Raw genomic sequence first — 22,156 nt, 5'->3', positions numbered from 1 at the left:
AGTGTGCACACACACACATGCATGTACACGGCTGCACAAATGTGCAACACACGTGGCCCCCACCCGCAGCCAAACCTGCTGGCGCTGAGGCCCAGGTGCTGGGCAGTGGGGGCGGGGCGGGAGGGCCGAGAGGCTGGTGCCGGGCTTGCCCCCGGAGGCCCCGCGGGCTGGCTGCTGGTGGGACGGGCAGCCGTGGGCACCGCTCCCGTGTGTACGAGCCAGAGCTCACGGCTGGGAAACTGTCGCGTGCAGTCGGCAAACACTCCGAGGCACGCTGTCTGCCAGGCACCAGCGACAGCTTGGCTCCATCGCTGGCACAAGCTGCCTGGCAGCCCGGGGCTCCCTCACGGGGGGAGATGCCGCGCGTCACTGACCCACCCCCTCCTGTCCCTGTCACCCCTCCCCCCTCCTCACCCTCACCACCCCGCCCCTCCCTGCCACCCCACTCTTCCCTGCCCCACGTGTCCCCCCCCATCCACAGCCACCCCAGCTCCTCCTGGGGATGAATCGGGGGTCCCAGAGAGCCCGAGACAGGCCCATGCCAGGGACGACTCTCAGATGCCTCTGGTGGTGACAAGGGGCCCCGGTCGAGACGCCCCCTTCCTGCCACTCCCCAGACCGTCCCCTGCCCACGGGAACGCCACACCACGAGGGGCCTGTCTGCCAGGTCCCCTGCGGACCCTGGTCTTTTACTGGCAGGAGGGAGAGGTTTGGGGTCACCAAGTGCCCCCGGCCGGGCCCAGGACTGCGCTGCCTCGGGCCGTGGATAGTCCAGAGGTGTCAGTTGGTGTCTGTGCCCGAGTGGCTGGGGGGCGCTCTGCCACCCTTACGGGCGGGGCAGGGCTGGAGGGAGGGGCTCAGGACCTCTGACCCGGCTCGGCCTGGCTCACACGCTCCGTGCATGGCTGTGGGTGGTTGGGGTGCAGCACCCCAGCCACTGCTCGAGCCCCTGGGCCCTGCGGCTGGAGGCTGGAGCCCCTGGGCCCGTGGGACTCGGCCTGGGCAGCCCCTCTCTGCCCAGGACCCCCGGCCACGGCGCAGATGTCCCCTGGGGCTGCCTGGGGTGCCCAGGCTGGGCTGGGCTGGGACGCAGCCCTGACTAGGCTCAGCACCAGAACAACAGCTGCAAAAGAAGAACAAGCCCGAGATCGAGAGGACGTAAGCCTGATAAGGGGTCCCGGCCAGGAGGGGCCCTGGCCCAGGAGAGGGGGTTCTGGTAGGGAGGGGCCCCAGCCCAGGAGAGGGGTTCCCGGCCAGGAGGGGCCCAGGAGAGGGGGTCCCAGCCAGGAGGGGTCCTGGCCCAGGAGAGGGGGTCCTGGCCAGGAGGGGCCCAGGAGAGGGGGTCCCGGCCGGGAGGGGCCCAGGAGAGGGGGTCCCGGCCGGGAGGGGCCCAGGAGAGGGGGTCCCGGCCAGGAGGGGCCCCGGCCCAGGAGGAGGAGGACTCATGTTTCCTGATTTGTTTCGTTCTGGGGCCACACCTGGTGGTGCTCAGGGCTGACTCCTGGCCCAGTGCTCAGGAATCACTCCAGGCAGTGTTCCCAGGACCATGTGGGGTGCCGGGAATGGGACCTGGCTCCTCTTTCGTTTCTCGCTGACCCTCCCGTCGTGCTGCAGGGTTTGGTTCCCGAGTGTCTGTCTGAGGCCGCCGGAGCGTGTGACGTGTCTGGGGGGCTGAGTCCCAGGTGGTCCCGGTCACTGAGGCTTCGGGGCCCCCCCTCCCCTGGGAGGCCGTGAAAGGGCGCAGGGTCTTATGCTGTCCCTGACTTCAGTGGTCCTGCCTGGTGTCCCCTGTGCATTGGGAGTGGCTTTTCCTGCTTGGGGGCAGCGACATCAGCCGTCACCAGGCCTGCAGCTCTGCCTGGCTGTTACGGAGCCCTGAGACCCACTGGGGGTCCCCAGCGTTCCACTGCGACCAAGAGAGTGGGGGCCGGTGGCTGGGCCTCTGCGGTCTCATTCCTCCTCCTGGAGCTGGAGCCTGAGTCCCAGGGCGAGGGTCCCCCGGAGCCCTTGCCGTGTGGCGACCAGCCACCAGCTTTGCCCACATCTCCTCCTCCCTAGAGACACCCACATGGGCCCTCGGAGGCTCTGGGGTCAAGGTCTTTGGGGTCCCGCTTCAGCCCACCTGCTTTCTCCAGCACCCCTGCGGGGCCAGGTGGGGCCAGTGAGGGTGTCCAGCCGCCTGCCCCGGGTCCCTCTAGCTTTGAATTCAAACAGCCGCTGTTTATGGCGCCATAAAGGCACATTATGGAACAACCCATTACGCACGCCCCACGCACTTGCAAATGGGCCGCAAACAGCCACTTACAGGCAGGGCAGGAGAGCGGCTCACGGGGTAACAAATGATCCTTGATTTGATTTTAAATGCAGTGACAGCTGGATTTATTCCTTATTTAATCACTTGGTGCACTGCACTGTGAGAGCGGGGTGGGACGGGAAGGGGCCGGGGAGGCTGGAGAATAGACTCAGTTTCCTGGCCCGACGCGGGCCTCCCCCGCCGCCCCCGCAGTCAGGTTGCCGCGACGGGCTTCTCTCCGCCCCAGCGATAAACCATCGCAACTCTCCAGGGAATATTTACGTTCCCCTCAAGGACCACGGGGCCTGGCGGTGACTCAGGGCCGCAGCTGCCCCCCGCCGAGTGCCGTCCACCAACCCGTCCCTGCGGAGACTCTGCCCGTCTCTGCTCCCTGGGACACGGGACACCCTGGGAAATGCTGCCAGCCCAGAGGTACCCTGGCGCAGAGGGGACCCGGAGAGGGTCTGCGGGCTCCTGGCAGGGCGGGCATGGACAGCCCCCCACTCCTGGGCCCCGCCTTAGCCTGCCTGTCTTCCTGTCCCCTCTGGGGGCACATGCGGGTGTGGGGTACAGTGGATATGGAGAGGTCGGCAGCCCGGGCATTAGGCTTGCCCTGAGATGCTCCACCACCTGCTGTCCAGGCCGGTGCCACCAGCTGAGGGATAAATAAATACTCCAGATGACGCCCCAGGGGACAGTCACCCCAGAGCAGCTACTCAAGTTCAGGGCGTTGAGGTGCCTCCAGAAAGGCCACACCTGTGGGGAGTCACAGCCCTCAACCACTCAGGGTGACAGAGGGCTGCCCGGCCCCTCCCCCCATAAGGCAGCCTGTGGAAGAGCAGGTGGGTGACCCTGCCCTTGGCCACAATAGGGCCGAGGGGCGCTCAGCTCCTCTGCCTCAGCCGCTCCCCTCAGGCGCAGTGGCTGGAACCATGGTGAACCCCTACCATGTAGGCAGTTTTGTTCTGGAAACATTGAAAGCCATTAATGTAAATCATGAAATATTCAGCAAGGAAGTTGCTCCACCCAGATTCCCAGAAGCGCCACAGCTTCCTGCCCGGGGCTCCGCGCCTCTTAGGGCCATAGCAGCACGGGAGAGTCCGAGCCCCCCGACGCCTCAGCCTGGCCCCCGGTGCTGCCCCAGGGATCCAGGCAGCCTCCCCAAAACGAGCCGGTCTCGTCTGACAGGCGCCAACCCAGGGCTGGACAAGTCAGTTTAGGTCAGAAGGTCCCAAGCTCGTCACGGAGGAGAGAAGAATGAAGGTACAGGTGCAGGACAGGGGCCGGGAACAGAAACGCTGTGGGGTGCAACGCGGTGCGGTGTGCCTGGGATTGGGTGCAGAAGAGTCTGGCTCAGAGCCCAGACACCACTCGTATTCCGGACATCCCTCAGCCGAGACACCCTGTAGCCCAGACACCCCTCAGCCCAACACCCCCTCAGTCCAGATACCCCCTCAGTCCAGACACCCCTCAGCCCAGACACCCCCTCAGTCCAGATACCCCCTCAGCCCAGACACCTCCTCAGTCCAGACAACCTCTCAGTCCAGACACCTCCTCAGTCCAGACACTCCTCAGCCTAGACACCCCTCAGCCTAGACACCCCTCAGCCCAGACACCCCTCAGCCCAGACACCCCCTCAGTCCAGACACCCCTCAGCCCAGACACCCCCTCAGTCCAGACAACCTCTCAGTCCAGACACCTCCTCAGTCCGGACACTCCTCAGCCTAGACACCCCTCAGCCCAGACACCCCCTCAGCCCAGACACCATAAGCCCAGACACCCCCTCAGCCCAGACACCCCCTCAGCCCAGACACCCCCTCAGGGCAAATACCCTTCAGTCAAGAAACCCCCTCAGTCCAGATACCCTCAGGCCAGACACCCCTAGGCCCAGACAACCCTCAGCCCAGATACCTCCTCATCCCAGACACCCCCTCAGCCCAGACACCCTTCAGCCCAGACACCCCTCAGCCCAGATACCCCCACAGCCCAGCAGCCCAGACACCCCCTCAGTCCAGAAACCCTTCGGGCCAGACACCCCTCAGCCTAGACATCCCCTTAGCCCAGACACCCCTCAGCTCAGACATGCCCTCAGCCCAGACAACCCCTCAGCCCAGACACCCCCTCAGTCAAAACACCTCCTCAGCCCAGAAAACCCCTCAGTCCAGACACCCCTAAACCCAGACACCCCCTCAGTCCAGATACCCTTCAGCCCAGAGAATCCCTCAGCCCAGACACTCCCTCAGACCAGACACCCCCTCAGCCCAGATATCCCTCAGTCCAGACACCCCTCAGCCCAGACACCCCCTCAGCCCAGGTACACCCTCAGCCAGGATACCCCCTCAGCCCACACAACCCCTCAGTCCAGATACCCCCTCAGCCAAGACACCCCTCAGCCCAGACACCCCTTCAGCCCACACACCACCTCAGCCCAGATACCCCTCATCCAGACACCCATCAGTCAAGATACCCCTCAGCCTAGACACCCCCTCAGTCCACATGTCCCTCAGCCCAGACACCCCCTCAGTCCAGATACCCTTCAGCCCAGAGACCCCTCAGCCTAGACATTCCCTCAGCCCAGACACCCCCTCAGTCCAGACACCCCTCAGCCCAGACACCCCCTCAGCCCAGGTATGCCCTCAGCCAGGACACCCCCTCAGCTCACACAACCCCTCAGTCCAGATACCCCCTCAGCCAAGACACCCCCATAGCCCAGACTACCCCTCATCCAGGACACCCCCTCAGCCCAGACACCCCTTCAGCCCACACACCACCTCAGCCCAGATACCCCCTCATCCAGACACCCCTCAGTCAAGATACCCCTCAGCCCAGACACCCCTCAGCCCAGACACCCCTCAGCCCAGACACCCCCTCAGTCCACATGTCCCTCAGCAGACACCCCCTCAGTCCAGATACCCTTCAGCCCAGACACCCCTCATCCCAGACACCCCCTAAGCCTAGACACCCCCTCAGCCCAGATATCCCTCAGTCCAGACAACCCTCAGCCCAGAACCCCCTCAGCCCAGACACCCCTCAGTCCAGACACCCCCTCAGCCCAGACACCCCCTCAGCCCAGACACCCCCTCAGTCCAGACACCCCTCAGCCCAGACACCCTCTCAGTCAAGACACCCTCTCAGTCCAGACAACCCCTCAGTCCAGACACCCCTCAGTCCAGACACCCCTCAGCCCAGACACCCCCTCAGCCCAGACACCCCCTCTGTCAAGACACCCCTCAGCCAAGACACCCCCTCAGCCCAGATACCCCTCAGCCCAGATACCCCTCAGCCCTGACACCCCTTACCCCAGACACCCCTTACCACAGACACCCCCTCAGCCCAGACACCCCCTCAGTTCAGACACCCCCTCAGCCCAGAAACCCCCTCAATGCAAATACCCTTCAGTCCAGGACCCTCTCAGCCCAGACACCCCATCAGTCCAAACACCCACTCAGCCTAGACACCCCCTTAGCCCAGATACCTCTTCAGTTCAGACACCCCCTCAGCCCAGAGACCCCTCAGCCCAGACACTCCCTCAGCCCAGACACCCCCTCAGCCCAGATATCCCTCAGTCCAGACACCCCTCAGCCCAGAGACCCCCTCAGCCCAGGTACGCCCTCAGCCAGGACACCCCCTCAGCCCAGACAACCCCTCAGTCCAGATACCCCCTCAGCCAAGACACCCTTCAGCCCAGACACCCCTTCAGCCCACACACCACCTCAGCCCAGATACCCCTCATCCAGACACCACTCAGTCCAGATACCCCTCAGCCCAGACACCCCCTCAGCCCAGATATCCCCTCAGCCCAGACACCCCTCACCCCAGACACCCCTCACCCCAGACACCCCCTCAGCCCAGACACCCCTCAGCCCAGACACCCCTCAGCCTAGACACCCCCTGAGCCCAGACACCCCCTCAGTTCAGATACCCCCTCAGCCCAGACACCCCCTCAGCGCAAATACCCCTCAGTCTAGAACCCCCTCAGCCCAGACACCCCATCAGTCCAGACACCCCCTCAGCCTAGACACCCCCTCAGCCCAGACACCCCCTCAGTCCAGATACCCTTCAGCCCAGACACCCCCTCAGTCCAGACGCCCCCTCAGTCCAGACACCCCCTCAGTCCAGATACCCTTCAGCCCAGAGACCCCCTCAGCCCAGACACCCCTCAGCCCAGACACCCCTCATCCAAGACACCCCCATAGCCCAGACTCCCCCTCTTCCAGGACACCCCCTCAGCCCAGACACCCCCTCAGCCCAGATACCCCCTCAGCCCAGACACCCCCTCAGCCCAGACACCCTCTCAGCCCACACACCACCTCAGCCCAGATACCCCTCAGTCCAGACATCCCCTCAGCCCAGACACCCCTCAGTCCAGACACCCCTCAGCCCAGACACTCCCTCAGCCCAGATACCCCTCAGCCCAGACACCCCCTCAGTCCAGATACCCCCTCAGCCCAGATACCCCCTCAGCTCAGACACCCCTCGGCCCAGACACCCCTCAGCCCAGACACTCCCTCAGCCCAGACACCCCCTTAGTCCACCCTTCAGCCCAGACACCCCTCAGCCCAGAAACCCCCTCAGCCCAGTCACCCCCTCAGCCCAGTCACCCCCTCCACCTAGACACCCCCTCAGCCCAGACACCCCCTCAATCCAGACTTCTTCTCAGCCCAGACACCTTCTCAGCCCATATAGCTCCTCAGCCCAGATACCCCTCAGCCCAGACGCCCCTCAGCCCAGATGCCCCGATCAGCTGGGACATGTCTGAGCAAGGCTTACACCGCACCCAGCATTGTGGTTGTGACCAAACCAGCCACCATGTGAGCAGCAGCGGCCACAGCCAGGAGGCAGGAGTCCATACGCTGGGGCCCGGACGCTGCTCAGGACTTCAGACACAGGACTAGCTCCAGAGCCCAGGGAGGGTCCCTGATGGAGCCAGGCCCGGGGACAGCTTGGAAGGTGCATGTCCAGAGGGGAGAAGCGAGGACTGAGCTCTGGTGCCCGTGACCACTACTTAGCCTCCAGTGTGGCCACCCAGGCAGGCGCGCAGCTGGAGGGTCAGGGCTGGGCGCCCTGAGTGTCCAGCGGTCCTGCTGCGGTCCTGGCTGCGCCCCGGGAAGAGACCTGCTCCGGGGAGCTGCAGATCCAGGAGTCTGGGACTTGGCAGTGCCCACTTGGGGCAGCAGGTGGGGGTGGGAGGTCGGTGTCTGCGGTATCCCTACTGCCCACCGTGTGGGTCAGCAGGGCTCTGGGCGCTTTCCACAAACCGAGCCACTGGCCAGAGCGCCGGTTTCGGGACTCCAGGGATGGGCAGAGGCCACTCCAGGGGGTCACCGATGAAAGGAGACACGCTGTGGCCAGCCCTAGGGAGTGGCCTCACCCGCCGGCCGCTGGTCACGCCCTCCACCGTCCAGCAGTCAGCAGCGGCCAGCAGCAGGGACACGAGGGGTACGGGGGCAAGCGGCACGGGCTGCCGGGTAGGTGCTGTGGGTGCCCGGAGCCTGCCCGCACTCTCCCCCGCCGTCCTCTTGGCCCTTTCACCAGGGCAGCCTGTGGCCGTGGGCAGGGTCCCTCCCTCTGCTCTGGGCTGCCGCCCCCACTGCTCTCCCAAGAGGGCCAGGACCGGCCCTAGCTGAGACCACTGCGCAGAGGACTTGGTGAGGCCCAGCGGGGCCACGGGGCCCAGGACTGGACTTAGCATCTGGCTCTGAGGTCAGCCCCGCCACCACGGGGGTCGCGCGGACAGCCTGTGGGGGTGCCAGAGCAGACGGGAGGGGCACTCACAGGAAGTGGCGCGAAGGCTGGCACCCCCAGTTGGGGGCGAGCGGGGCGTGCGACAGCCTGGCAGGACGGCTGTTGCGTATCGTCATGCCGGGCCTGGAAAATGACCATCCAGGCCAGCAGGAATAGCTGCCCTCAGGCCAACGCGGCGCTGGACACGCCCGGGCCTGCGGAGCCCCGGTTAAGTGGGCATCGGGGACTCGGGGGAGGTTGTCACGTGGGGTCCCTGGGCGGCCCGTCCGGAGAGTGATGGCTGGCCGGTCTCGGGGGCCCGCTGGCCGGGCGGTGTCCAGGGCACCTCCCGCTGACCTGCCCCGGCGGGTCTGCAGAGACGGTCGGGAGCGCGGGGCGGGCGGGGCGTGGGGGTCACCGGGAGGGACACCCGGGACGGGAGCCCGGCGACACTGTCATCTCCACGCCGGGGCGCGGGCGTCGGAGTCCAGCGCGGCCCGGGGCCGTCCGGGCAGAAGCGTCCACCCGGCGCCTGCCTGGCCCGCAGCGCCGCGGCTCGCCGCCGCCCCCTAGAGGCCACCGGCCCGCTGGGCTCCTCGTCCCGCGGCGGCGCCCGGCCGAGCGCTCGGCGGCGCGTCTGCAGGCCGCGCGGAGGGGGCGGCGCCCGACGGCCGAGTTAGCGGGCCCTGGTGCGGCCCTGCGACACGGTGACCCGAGTCGTCCCGCGCGCACCTGCTCCGAGACCGCGTTTCCGCGGCCGGTGCGCGGGCGGGGCGGCCACAGGACTACGGTTCCCGGCCTGCCCCGGGCGCCCGCGTGACGCACTTCCGGCGCGGCGGCCTCGGGGAACCACGATTCCCGGCCTGCCCCGGGCGCCCGCGTGACGCACTTCCGGCGCGGCGCGCAGGGCGGGCGGCGGCGGCGCGCGGCGGCCGCTCGGGCGGACGGGCTGACGGGCGGGCGGGCGGCTGGGCCGGGGCGGGGCGGCGGCCAGCGAGGCGGCGCGCGGGGAACCGGCCCCGCCCCCGCCCCGCCCCGGTGACCTTCAGAGCCGGCGGCGGGCGGCGGGCGGCGGCGGCGCGATGTTCGTGCAGGAGGAGAAGATCTTCGCGGGCCCCGCGCTGCGGCTGCTCATCTGCGCGGCCGACGGCGCCGAGTGGCGGGAGGAGGCGGCCGAGGACACGTCGGTGGAGCAGCTCAAGGAGCGCTGCCTGCAGCACGTAAGGCCGCCGCTCGCGGTGCCCCGACCGTGTTTCCACCGGTGCATGTCTGGGCACCCACGAGTTCTCGGGGCCAGGTCCCCGAGGGCGGGGCAGTGGCCCTCCGGGTCCCCGAGTGCGGGGGGAGTGCGGGGCAGTGGCCCTCCGGGTCCCCGAGTGCGGGGGGAGTGCGGGGCAGTGGCCTCCGGGTCCCCGAGTGCGGGGCAGTGGCCCTCCGGGTCCCCGAGTGCGGAGGGAGTGGACTTCGGGGTTCCCGAGTGCAGGGCAGTGGACCTCCGGGTCCCCGAGTGCAGGGCAGTGGACCTCCGGGTCCCCGAGTGCGGAGGGAGTGGACTTCGGGGTCCCCGAGTGCGGGGCAGTGGCCCTCCGGGTCCCCGAGTGCGGAGGGAGTGGACTTCGGGGTCTCCGAGGGCAGGGCAGTGACCCTCCGGGTCCCCGAGTGCGGGGGGAGTGCGGGGCAGTGGCCCTCCGGGTCCCCGAGTGCGGAGGGAGTGGACTTCGGGGTTCCCGAGTGCAGGGCAGTGGCCCTCCGGGTCCCCGAGTGCGGGGGGAGTGGACTTCGGGGTCCCCGAGTGCGGGGCAGTGGACCTCCGGGTCCCCGAGTGCGGGGGGAGTGTGGGGCAGTGGACCTCCGGGTCCCCGAGTGCGGGGGGAGTGGACTTCGGGGTTCCCGAGTGCAGGGCAGTGGACCTCCAGGTCCCCGAGTGCAGGGCAGTGGACCTCCAGGTCCCCGAGTGCAGGGCAGTGGACCTCCGGGTCCCCGAGTGCGGGGGGAGTGCGGGGCAGTGGACCTCCGGGTTCCCGAGTGCGGGGCAGTGGACCTCGGGGTCCCCGAGTGCAGGGCAGTGGACCTCCAGGTCCCCGAGTGCAGGGCAGTGGACCTCCGGGTCCCCGAGTGCGGGGGGAGTGCGGGGCAGTGGACCTCCGGGTTCCCGAGTGCGGGGCAGTGGACCTCGGGGTCCCCGACTGCGGAGGGAGTGGACTTCGGGGTTCCCGAGTGCGGGGGCAGTGGACCTCGAGGTCCCCGAGTGCGGGGGCAGTGGACCTCGAGGTCCCCGAGTGCGGGGGCAGTGGACCTCGGGGTTCCCGAGTGCCGGGGGGAGTGGACCTCGGGGTCCCCGAGTGCGGGGGTGGGGGTGTGGGGAGTGGACATTTGGGTCTCGTCCATAACAGTGCTCAAGGCTGTTTTGTGGCTATAGCAGCAGGCCTAGAGCTTTCTGGAATGCAGGTGCTCTGCCCGGCTAAGACTTAAGGTGGTGGTCTGGCCTCTTTGTGGCAGGGAGGGCCCCCAGCTGCTGTCCATGTCTCTGGGTTACGTGTCCTCCCCTTTCTGAGCAGGCCCAGTGGGCCTCAGCTGGCAGCCGCAGTGGGGAACGATATCCAGGGGGCGTGGGGCCGACTGTGGGCCGGAGGCACAGTGGGAAGGGGCTGAGACGTGCTGGCCATTGTTTCGGGCCAGGCCAGGGCCTGCAGGAGCTGCCCGCGCCTCCTCAGAGCTAGGAGCCCCCCACCCTGTTCCAGGGGCAGACAGACAGGTGCAGGCCCCGGGCAGCAGGTCTCCATGGTGACGCTCACGACCATGTCCCTGCTGCAGATCGTGGCCGTGGAAGTGCCTGCGAAGGGCCCTCCGGACCCACCCGCGAGAAAGCCCCGGCCCTTGGCAGGCGGACGGCAGCCCCCTGTTGGGCACAGCACGCCCCCTCTGGGCAGACAGCAGGCATGGGTGGGTGGACATAGGTGGCCAGCATGCCCCTGTTAGGTGGACAGTCTGCGCGGACAGCAGGCTGTTAGAGGTCTTGGGCCCTGGACCTGCCTCACTTCCTCTCCCCCAGAGTCCAGGCTGATGACTTGCCTCCTCGGTTCCCTGCTGCCCCCTGGCCCTGCTGGCCTGCTTCGTGCTTCTCAGGCCACTGGTGGCCCAGGTGCCCTGCCCTGTCCCCTCGCTCCTCAAGAAGACTATTGCTGGTCTTAAAATAACAGGACGGGGCAATGCCAAGCACAGTAGAGGCGAGGGCCAGGAGGACGGCCGTGGTAGGAGGCACTGTGACAGTGAGAGTCAGGAGGGCGCCCTGCACAGGAACTGGTGCTGGGAGGAGGGGAGGGGCTGTGTACGGCACCCAGTGCCAGAGGAAAGGAAGGGAGCGGAGGGTCTGCCACGGGGACAGCAGGCGGGGAGCGTGCTGGGCGCTGCGTGCTGGGGCCGGCAGGAGCCACTCCGATGTGGATCTCTCGGTGACTCAGAACATTCTCGACTCTGGCTGATGCCACCTTTCCTGGGGACACCTCCAGTTGGCCAGGGGAAGGCCTTGGGTTGGGGGTCGGGGAGCTGCCCGGGAACTGCTGAGGCGGCCTGGCTCTGCCGTGGGGTCATCCCGGAGCAGGGTGGCGTCTTCAGGGACAGGGCCAGCAGGGACAGGGCCCGTGGGCTGCCCCTCCACCGCTGCCCGGCAGTCTGCTGAGTCTCTCTCTCTCTCTTTTTTTTTTTTTCTTTTTGGGTCCACCCAGCGATGCACAGGGCTTAACTCCTGGCTCTGCACTCAGGAATCTCTCCTGGCAGTGCTCAGGGGACCATATGGGATGCTGGGATTTGAACCCGGTTTGGCTGCATGCAGGGCAAATGCCCTCCCCGCTGTATTGTCGCTCCAGCCCGCGCTGAGTCTCTCTTCTGCAGAGCGGCCCCGGCTCTGGGGAAGGGGAGTAGAGGGCTGACGTCTCGGGCCCCCAGGGTGACTGACGTGCGTGTGTGTGTGTGTGTGTGTGTGTGTGTGTGTGTGTGTGTGTGTGCACGTGGGCCCCAGCCTTTGCTCACACGGCCTCGGCCTCTGACCATGTGGCTGGGCATGTGTCTGGCCGGGGCCCCGTGTCCCTGGCTGTTGGTGTGCAGGGACAGTGGTCGTGTCCAGGCTGTGGGACTGCGAGGTGCTCCTGGTGCGGGAGAGTGGGGGGCCGGGGGTGCACGTCTGCTGGCCTGAGGGCGCTCCCCACTCCCCGCCCCACTGAGGGTCTGACCCGGCCTGCAGGGGCACTGGTGGCGGTTCCAGCTCCGGGACCCAGGATCGTGGCTTCGGCTGGTGTCTCTCCCCAGGGGGGAGCTCATGTATCCTGAGCTTCCCGGGAACCCAGAGAACCAGCGGCGTCTGAGCGCCTCTGTGCCAGGCCCCGAAGGCCGTCACTGCGGCTTCTTTTCTGAAATGTGTGTTTCTCGTCAGTGTGCACCTGGGAGCTTGGAAGACCCCAAGAGTGTGGCCCATCACAAACTAATCCACGCTGCTTCCGAGAGGGTGCTGAGTGACCCCAAAACACTCCTGGAGGAGAACGTCCAAGACAACGGTAGGGCTGGCAGGGCCTGGTGTGCGGCCCCGGGGTGGGGGCAGGCCGCAGGGTTTCCCTCGGGACCGAGGGCTCCAGCTCCGGCCTGAGCACGAGTGCTGTGGAGCCGTCTCTGTTTCCTTCCCTCTGACCCTCACGCCACCGCTGAACAGACAGACAGCATAGAGTAAACATACTCGCCCCCCCGTGGGCTAACCCCGGCCCAGTCCCTGATACCACACGGGTTACCTGAGCATTGCTGGGAGTGACCCCTGAGCACTGCGTGATGTGGCCCAAGACCCAACCAAAACAGCATGTTGTGGAATGTTTTAAAAAACTGGCAGATGGACACTCAAAGAGGAGAGAGAGCAAAAGGGAATGCCCTGCCACAGAGGCGGGGTGGGGTAGGGGTGGGGGAGGGATGCTGGGACCATTGGTGGTGGAGAATGGGCACTGGTGGAGGGATGGGCACTCGACCATTGTATGACTGAAATGCAAGCACGCAAGTTTGTAAGTCTGTAACTGTACCTCACGGTGACTCACTAATAAAAAATTTTAAAAAAGAAAAAAAAAACTGGCAGAGGGGCCGGAGCTGTAGCAGAGCGGGGAGGCATTCACCTTGCACGTGGCCAACCCAGGTTCCATCCCCGGCATCCCCTGTGGTCCCCGAGCACCGCCAGGAGTGAGTCCTGAGTGCAGAACCAGGGTAACCCCTGAGCATCGCCGGGTGGGACCCAAAAAGCCAAGAAAGATTAAAAACTGGCAGGACCTGGGAATGCGGGCTCGGCACCTGAGGGGGCGCCTAGATGGGGCCTTTACCTTTAGTTTGCTTCCGAGCCAGAGCCAGGCCCAGCCGGTCAGCTCCCGCCGGCCGCCCGTCCCGGGGGCTGTGCTGGGCGGGCTGGCGCTTTGTCGGGGACACCCTCGAGGGCGGCTGCGCGTGTCCTTTCCAGATGTCCTGCTGCTCATCAGGAAGCGCACGCCCGCCCCGCTCCCGAAGATGGCCGACGTGTCTGCAGAGGAGAAGGTGGGTGCCGTGGGGCCTGCGGCTCTGCCGCGTCACGTGACTGCGCCCGCACCCACCAGGCTTTGCCACCCGCGAGAGTCGTGGCGTCACCCGCCGCTGTCCCCTGAGAGGCCCTGCCACGCCTTGTCAGATCTGGCAGCAGCGCTGTCCCTGCAGGGTGCCGCCTCCTCCCTCCGGGCAGCACCTCCGAAACCCCCGCTGCCCCGTATTGCTCTTCCCGGAAGCGCTGTGCCAGGCTGTGGGAGGAGCCTGCCCTGTGCGCGTGGGGCCGGGCGGGCCTGGGCGCGTGGGGCCTGTGTTCCGGGGCCGGGCGGGCCTGGGCGCATGGGGCCTGTGTTCTGGGGCCGGGAGGGCCTGTGTTCCGGGCTTGTGCTGGGCTCGGCCTGGCTGCGTCCCTTTCGTGGCCGTTTCTCCCGTCCCTTTTCAGGGTGGGGAGAGCAGGCCCTCGCTCAGACTGACTCTTGAGGGGGCTCCCCAGAGAACGTGGCCCACAAGACATCTAGCCTGGCAGGGGAGGACCTGGCCGGACAGGTGTGCTCGACGAGGCCTTTAGTGCAAGGCCCTTATCTGCCACCATGCCTGGCCCTGCCCGCGTCCCCCGGCTGCTGCATGTGGCAGCTGGAGCCGACTGATAGGACAGTGCCCAGGCCTGCGCCCTCCTTCCACCCTGTGCCTGAGTCCCGCTGAAGCGAGAGGGACACGTGCGGAGGGGCCGGGCCCAGGCAGCCCCCTCCCTGCGCAGGCCACAGGGGGCGGGTTTTGCCCCCAGCAGAGTTGAGTGAGGAGCAGGGGTGCTGCGGGGCGGGGGTGGGGGTGGGCGGGCTGCCGTGATGAGGGCCTCTAGGGCCGTCTGTGGCCTCCTGATGCTCCGCGTGGCCCCCGGGGTGCTGCCTGGTCCTTGAGCATGGATCCCGTGTTGGACTTTCTCTGTAGAAGAAGCAAGAGCAGAAAGCCCCCGACAGAGACGCAGTCATGCGCGCCACCGCCAACCTGCCCTCCCACAACCTGGAGCGGGCGGCCGCCCAGACCGGCATGAGGGACGTGAGTGCCTGGCGTCACGGGCCCCGGGAAGGCTTTGGAGGGACCTCGGTGTCCCGCAGGCCTCGTAGGCCTGGAATCATTTCAGAGCAGAAGCAGCGGGGCTGGAGAGGGAGCACAGTGGGGAGGGCACTTGCTTTGCATCTCGCCCAGGTTCAACCCCTGGCACCTCATGGTCCCCAGAGCCGCCCAGAGTCACCCTTGAGCACAGCTAGGAATAACCCGAGCACTGCCACGAGTGGTCTCCAGCCCAGAAAGATACCCTAAACATAGAGGCAGTGGGCCGGGGGGGGGGGGGCGGGACAGAGGGGCAGGACAGAGGGGCAGGACAGAGGGGCGGGACAGAGGGGCAGGGACAGGGACAGAGGGGCGGGACATAGGGACAGGGACAGAGAGGCTGGGACAGGGACAGAGGGGTGGGACAGAGGGACAGGGACAGAGGGGCAGGGACAGGGACAGAGGGGCGGGACAGAGGGGCAGGGACAGAGGGGCAGGACAGAGGGGCAGGGACAGAGGGACAGGGACAGAGGGGCAGGGACAGGGACAGAGGGGCAGGGACAGAGGGACAGGGACAGAGGGGCAGGGACAGGGACAGAGGGGCAGGACATAGGGCCAGGGACAGAGGAACAGGGACAGAGGGGCAGGGGCAGGACAGAGCGGTGGGACATAGGGCCAGGGACAGAGGGACAGGGACAGAGGGGCAGGACAGAGGGACAGGGACAGAGGGGCAGGACAGAGGGACAGGGACAGAGGGGCGGGACAGAGGGACAGGGACAGAGGGGCGGGACAGAGGGGCGGGACAGAGGGGCAGGGACAGGGACAGAGGGGCAGGACAGAGGGACAGGGACAGAGGGGCAGGGACAGAGGGACAGGGACAGAGGGGCAGGGGCAGGACAGAGGGGCGGGACAGAGGGGCAGGGACAGAGGAACAGGGACAGAGGGACAGGGACAGAGGGGCAGGGGCAGGACAGAGGGGCGGGACATAGGGCCAGGGACAGAGGAACAGGGACAGAGGGACAGGGACAGAGGGGCAGGGGCAGGACAGAGGGGCGGGACAGAGGGACAGGGACAGAGGGGCAGGGACAGGGACAGAGGGGTGGGACAGAGGGACAGGGACAGAGGGGCAGGGGCAGGACAGAGGGGCAGGGACAGGGACAGAGGGGCGGGACATAGGGCCAGGGACAGAGGAACAGGGACAGAGGGACAGGGACAGAGGGGCAGGGGCAGGACAGAGGGGCGGGACAGAGGGGCGGGACAGGGACAGGGAGCCTGAGGCCTCTCCCTCGCAGTTCCAGACCGAGCTCCGCAAGATCCTGGTGTCGCTCATCGAGGTGGCGCAGCGGCTGCTGGCGCTGAACCCTGACGCCGTGGAGCTGTTCAGGAAAGCGAATGGTAGGACGCCCCTGCGGGGGGCTGCGGGCGCCCGTGGGGCACGTCTTCAGGCCCATCTCTTGCCCACAGCGATGCTGGACGAAGATGAGGACGAGCGCGTGGACGAGGCGGCCCTGCGGCAGCTGACCGAGATGGGCTTTCCCGAGAGCAGGGCGGCCAAGGCCCTGCGGCTGAACCAGTAGGGCCCCGGGCGCTGAGGGGCAGGGCGGGGCTGAGTTGTGGGCAGGGGCCTGCGTGGGGGGTTGAGGGGCGGGGCGGGGCTGAGTCTTGGGCCGGGGCCTGCGTGGGGGCCTGAGTGGAGGGGCGCTGAGGGGCGGGGCGGGGCTGAGTGGAGGGGCGCTGCCTTCCAGCATGTCGGTGCCACAGGCCATGGAGTGGCTCATCGAGCACGCGGAGGACCCCAGCATCGACGCCCCCCTCCCGGGGCACAGCGCGCCCGCCACGGCCGAGGCCGAGGGCCCCTCCACGTCCCAGGCTGCCGCCGCCGGGACCGCTGAGAGTGACGAGGAGGCCAGGGACGAGCTGACCGAGGTCTTCAAGAGGATCCGGAGGAAAAGGGAGTTCCGGGCCGACGGCCGGGTGAGGGCCGCGGGGTCCTGCCTGCCAGCCAGGAGCCTCCTCAGCGCCAGCTCCGGGGCTTGTTCGCGGGCGCGAGCGGAGGAACTGCACCGCTTTGCTGCTGGGGACCCCAGTCCCCACTCTCCTGCTTGCTCTTGGGCCACATTCGCTGCCGCTCAGGGCTGCTCCCGCAGTGCCAGGTGCCGTAGGGGGCGCCACAGGCCAAGCCTGGGTTCCCCGTGTGCAAGGGACGCGCCTTCCTCGCTGTCCGTTTCTCCGGCCCCGAGACCCGCTCTTGACCTGTGCTTATTCCAGGGCCAGGCCTCGCCTCTCCGAGATGGGCCGTGGGTTCCCGTCAGGGCCCTGCGCACCTGCCGTCCCGTCCCGGGCCTTGCCTGGGGCGGCTTTGCCTCTTCAGGGCCTGTGGCCTTTCCAGTGCGGTGCTTCCTCCCGGCCAGGGCTCAGGCTGCCGGGGCTGTTCTCTGACCACTGGCTCACCCCGGGCGCAGCTGGGGGCTGGGGTCCCACAGAGCTGGGTTCTGACCTTGGCCCACCAGCCAGGGCAGGTTTTCTGGTATCTTCCTGGCTCTGGCCTCTGAGGAGGGCGCCCACCCTCGGAGCCCGAGGCTGCCCCAGCGCTGTGGGGCACGTGGGTGGGGCTCGCTGGGCCTTGTCCAGGATGCAGGCCAGGCGCCGGCTGGTGTCTGGCTCCCTGGTGCCCGGGCGGGTCTGCTCCGCCCCTTCCTCTCCTCTCGGGCTTCCCCGCCCGAGGAGTGTCCAGAAAGAGGGTCCAGCCAGGCCCATGGGAGCCCCGGGCTGCCCTGCGGTCTCAGCCCATCACTGTGGAAGCTGGTGAGAAACAGCTCTGAGCTGACTGGCCCCTGCTGGCCGCAGGTGGGCTGCCCGGTCACTTCTCCCTGGGAGCCAGCCTGGCCCTGGCCCGGGTGTGGTGTGCACTGGGCTCTGGGGTTTTATTGCTGAGTTTCATTCTAGCTTCAGCGTGTCTTCGACCCTGTCATCTGGGCACCGCGTTTACGGCCCGGTCAGCAATGTGCTCCTGCATAACACCCCTGCCACCTCCACTCGCGTGGCACCGGCCCCCTGGGAGACACCCTCTGAGCCTGCCCCCCCCAGCACGCTCGAGACACTGTCCAGCTCCCCACGTGGCAGACGGCGCGGTCGCGTCTTTCCTTAGAGCTCAGTGGTGCCTGTCGCGGGATCGACCGGTCTATCCGGAAACGGAAGTTCTCAGGGGCTCGTGTCTCCCCTTCCCTCCGTGAAGATGGGTCGCTGTGCTTCCTGGAGGCGGTGCCTGTGCTCGCCTCGCTGTTGGCCACTGTTGCTGTGGCATCAGGGACCCAAACCAGAGGGTGCTGGGGTCACGCTCAGTGCATGGGGGGGTACTGGGGGCCGAGCCAAGTCTTGCCACCAAAGCCCCTCCCTGACTGTGGATGTGACTTTGGTGTGTGAGTTGTGCCTGGCAGGGCCTCTGTGTGTTGGCGGGTGCCAGGAGAGGTGGCGGGGACAGCGAAGGTAGGTCCCACAGAGGGGAGGCTGCTTGGGACTCCTCGGCACCCGGCGGCCGTCTCCCCGTAGCTGTCCTCTCAGGCACATCTGGGTGTCCAGTCACTGCTGAGCCCGTGGCCTGCCAGGGGCAGCTGTGCGGATGAGCCGCCCACAGCAGTGACTGCCAGACCAGGACGAGGGCCTGTGGGACGAGAACTTGACCTCAGAAGCATTCAGAGAAGCCCTGGAAAGTGGAAAACCTTCCCCCTCTCGCTGCTGTCAGATGAGCCTTTTGGATGGAGCGAGAGCACAGTGGGGAGGGCATTTGCCTTGCACACAGATGCCTGGGTTCGACCCCCAGCACCCATATGGTCCCCTGAGCACCCAGGAGTGATTCCTGAGTGCAGAGCCAGGAGTCAGCCCTGAGCACCAAAGACTAAAAATTTTTTTTAAAAAGTGACCCTTTTAAGGTCTGCCCTAAAAAGCCAAGAACGAAGTGGAGGGGCTGGACTGTGGCTCTGGCGGGATAGTCGGACCCGAACGGGCCCCGCACGGGCCCCTGGTGCCGCTGGTGTAGCCCGAAACCAAGCAAGGAAGGGGCTTTGTCTCAGGAAGGTCCCCTGGGAACCAGGGAGTGCAGTGTGGACGCTGGCCGGCCCTCAGGGCTGGCCTGAGGACGAGCGCATGTTTCCGCTCCCAGCTAGACTAAAGCACAGTTTCCCAGGGGCCGGGACCCCCAGGTGGAGCTCAGGACCCCCTCGCAGCAGGGCCCAGTGCAGGGAGACCCAGGCCGTCCCGGTCACCTCAGGACCTCAGGTGCAGGCATGAAGCCAGGGCCTGCCGGCGCTCACCCAGCGCTCTCGGGCCCTTAGCCACTCCGGTTTTAGTTTCCTGAAAGGTGAAGTCGGGGGGGGGGGGGGGGGGAAGGCTCTTTCCAGCTCTGCTGACCTTTACCGCCACTTGAGCTGGTCAGCCATGCAGGGCCCTCTTGGAGACCAGCCCCTGGCCCCTAGGATGACCCTCCCAACTCAGGGACTTGCCTGTGGCCCTAGGGCTGGAACAAGGGGGTCGGCTTCAACGCCAGCCTGACCACTGCATGACCGTGGGGCCACAAGAGGCAGGTGGAGGGAGGGGCACGTGAGCACCGCATGGACAGAGTGACCTCTCCCTGCAGGCCGTCATCTCCCTCATGGAGATGGGATTCGATGAGAAGGAGGTGATAGACGCTCTGCGCGTGAACAACAACCAGCAGAGCGCTGCCGTGAGTCCTGTGGTGGGGACACACACACGGGCACATACACACATACACGGGCACATGCACACAGACACGCATACACATGAACACAGGCACACACAGACATGCATACACACGGGCACACATACACAGACACGTGCACACATGAACATGCACCTACAACACAGGCACACATACATGGACACGTGCACACACGGACACACACATGGGCATGTGCATACAGACACAGGCACACATACACAGACACGTGCATACACAGGGACACACGCAGACACGCACACACAGGCACATATACACACAGGCGCACACACAAGAACATGTACACATATGAACGTGCATGCACACACAAGGACATGCGCATACATGAACACGTGCGCACACACATGGACACAAACACGCTGCGTCAGGTGGAGCCCCTGTGGCTTGTGCTCAGGTGCCAACCCTGATGTGCGGGTCTCTCGGCCCGTGCCTCCCCGCCAGTGCCGCCTTCTGCTCTTCCTTCGCAGTGCGAGTGGCTGCTGGGCGACCGGAAGCCATCCCCTGAGGAGCTGGACAAGGGCATCGACCCCGAGAGCCCCCTCTTCCAGGCCATCCTGGACAACCCCGTGGTGCAGCTGGGTCTGACCAACCCCAAAACGCTCCTAGGTGTGTGTCCGGCAGCCCTGGCACCTGCCCACTCCTGTCCTGCCTCAGTGGCCTTGGCGAGGCGGGGCTTTGGCCTGGGGTGGGCCTTGAAACCGGCTGCGGGGCTCCTCCCTGTGGGCCCCAGGCCACTGTCCAGAAGGTGGTTGGCGTCACTCCAAGCCCATCACTGGCACAGGTCAGGGGTCTGGCCCGTAGGTGACGTCAGCTTTGCTCGGCGGGGTCCATGGTGGCCGCTGCTGTCCGCTAGGCTGGCGCGAGCCCCCCTGCTGTGGCTCTTGGGGCTCACCCGTCAGAAGCCCCACTCGGCCCCTGGCCCCTTCCCCTCCCCTCCAGCCGGGCCGAGGTGGGTGACTCCCTGGGTTCCACCGTCCTTAACCAGACCCCACGGCTCGGTCTGCTTCTCTGTTCTCACGGGCCTGCCGCCTGCCCGCCTGCCCACGTCTTCCTGTTTGCCTTTGGCATCTGCCTGCATGCGTGTGTCTGTCGGCGTCTCGGCTGCCTGTCCCCTGGGCAGTGGCCGAGTGGCCACGCAGGAGGCTCTCCCGCCTGGCGTGCTGCAGGCGCACCCGCCCTGCTGTCCCTGCCCTGCTGTCCCTGCGTGCTTCCTGCCCTCCTGGTTGGCTGCGCCCTGGCTGGGGCAGCTGTGACCTTCCCAGCCGTGATGCCCAGAACTCTTGAGGGGACCTGGGCGTGAGGGTTTCGTCACACGAGGGACGGGAAGTGGGGCCCCTCTTGGCCGCGGTGCGCGTGGGCCTGACGGTGCTGTGGGCCCGCAGCGTTCGAGGACATGCTGGAGAACCCGCTGAGCAGCACCCAGTGGATGAACGACCCCGAGACGGGCCCCGTCATGCTGCAGATCTCCCGCATCTTCCAGACCCTTAACCGCACCTAGGCGAGGAGCCGCCGGCCGCGCCTGCCCTGCCCGCGGAGAAGGCCCGTCCGAGCTGCGCCAATAAACGCCCCTTTCCTAGCACCTGGTGCCTGGCTGGAGCCGCTGATGCCTCTGCTCCTGTGTATAAGTGTGCCAGCAGCCCGGGCTGGACGGGCCCGCCTCCCCTCCCCCTGCCCGCTCCCTCCCCTCCCCTCCCCATGCCTCTCCCCCTTCCCTTTCCAGCCCTTGCTCCCCTTCCTCCCTTTCCCCGTCCCTCCCCTTTCCTTGTCTCCCTCCCTCCTCTCTTTCCTCCTCCCTTTCCTCCTCTTCCCCCTTTCCCTCCCTGTTCCCTGTGTTGGACTCCTTGACAGTGCTGCAGGGCGTTCTTGGCTCTTCTCCCCGTGGGCCTCAGTGCTCGCCCCGCCCTGCTCCCGGCCGGGTGGTTTGGTGGTTTTCTTACCGCTTATAGCTGAGTTGGGGGCGGAGTGGGGGGTGGGGTGGGCTGTGTGTGTGTGTGTGAGAGAGAGAGAGAGAGAAATTTGGGCCACGCCCATCAGTACTCCTGGGTCTGTGCTCAGAGTCACTCCCAGTGTGGCTCGAGACTGTTTGATACCAGGGAGTGACCCAGAGTCAGCTTTGTGCAAGGCAAGTGCCTGGCCTAACGTCCACTTCATGTCTGCACTCAGTCCGTGGCTCAGGAAGATGCCAGTGGTGAGAGGCCGCATGGCACCGGGGGCGGCTCGGGATGGGGTGTGCCGAGCCAGTGAGGTGCCCAGAACCTGTTTGGTCAGCAGGCAGGGGTGCAGGAGAGCAGAGCCGGCAGTCTGGGCCGGGGCTCGGGGCCAGCCCTCCGGCCTCACAGGCTGCTGTGATACCAAGTGTCTGGGGCTGTCTCACCTGGGCGCCCCCCCTGGCCTCTCAGGAAGGAGGGGGTGGACCCTCTCCCCCCACAAACAGGAGCTGGTCCCTGGGGCTCGTGTTCGTGTGGTCTCAGGCGCCCCTCGCAGGGGCACTAGGGCCCATGCAGCATGCGGCACATCTGTCCTTCCTGGCCCCCTCGGGCCCTGGGGTGGGGCTTGGGCACCCGTGAACTGACTTGGGTGACCTGTGAACTGACTCGGCCGAAAAGGCACTTGGAGGTCCAGGAGCCTCCGGTTCGGGCGCTCTGCTCTGTGCCATGCAGCTCCGAGGAAGGGGCAGCTCCCCGCTCACTGGCACCATTCCTCTGGCCGCCATTTCCGCTGGACGCAGACCTCGGGCCAGCAGGCACGTGCCTCACTGCCCTCTGCCCGCCAGCCGTGCCACACCACCACAGCGC

General features: G+C 66.8%; 1 protein-coding gene across 1 annotated transcript; it reads left to right on the top strand.

Annotated features, from left to right (window-relative positions):
- Positions 1-8,962: 8,962 nt before the first annotated feature.
- UBAC1 (UBA domain containing 1) lies at positions 8,963-20,957 on the top strand. The gene is made up of 10 exons (XM_055124119.1): positions 8,963-9,237; positions 12,447-12,567; positions 13,500-13,573; positions 14,507-14,614; positions 15,901-16,003; positions 16,073-16,181; positions 16,354-16,582; positions 19,242-19,328; positions 19,829-19,967; positions 20,744-20,957. The coding sequence occupies exons 1-10, from the start codon at positions 9,100-9,102 to the stop codon at positions 20,857-20,859; spliced, it is 1,224 nt and encodes a 407-aa protein (XP_054980094.1). The 5' UTR covers positions 8,963-9,099; the 3' UTR covers positions 20,860-20,957.
- Positions 20,958-22,156: the final 1,199 nt, after the last annotated feature.

Source organism: Sorex araneus, chromosome 1, assembly GCF_027595985.1.
Source record: "Sorex araneus isolate mSorAra2 chromosome 1, mSorAra2.pri, whole genome shotgun sequence".
NCBI lineage: Eukaryota > Metazoa > Chordata > Mammalia > Eulipotyphla > Soricidae > Sorex > Sorex araneus.
This window is presented reverse-complemented; position numbering and strand designations above follow the sequence as displayed.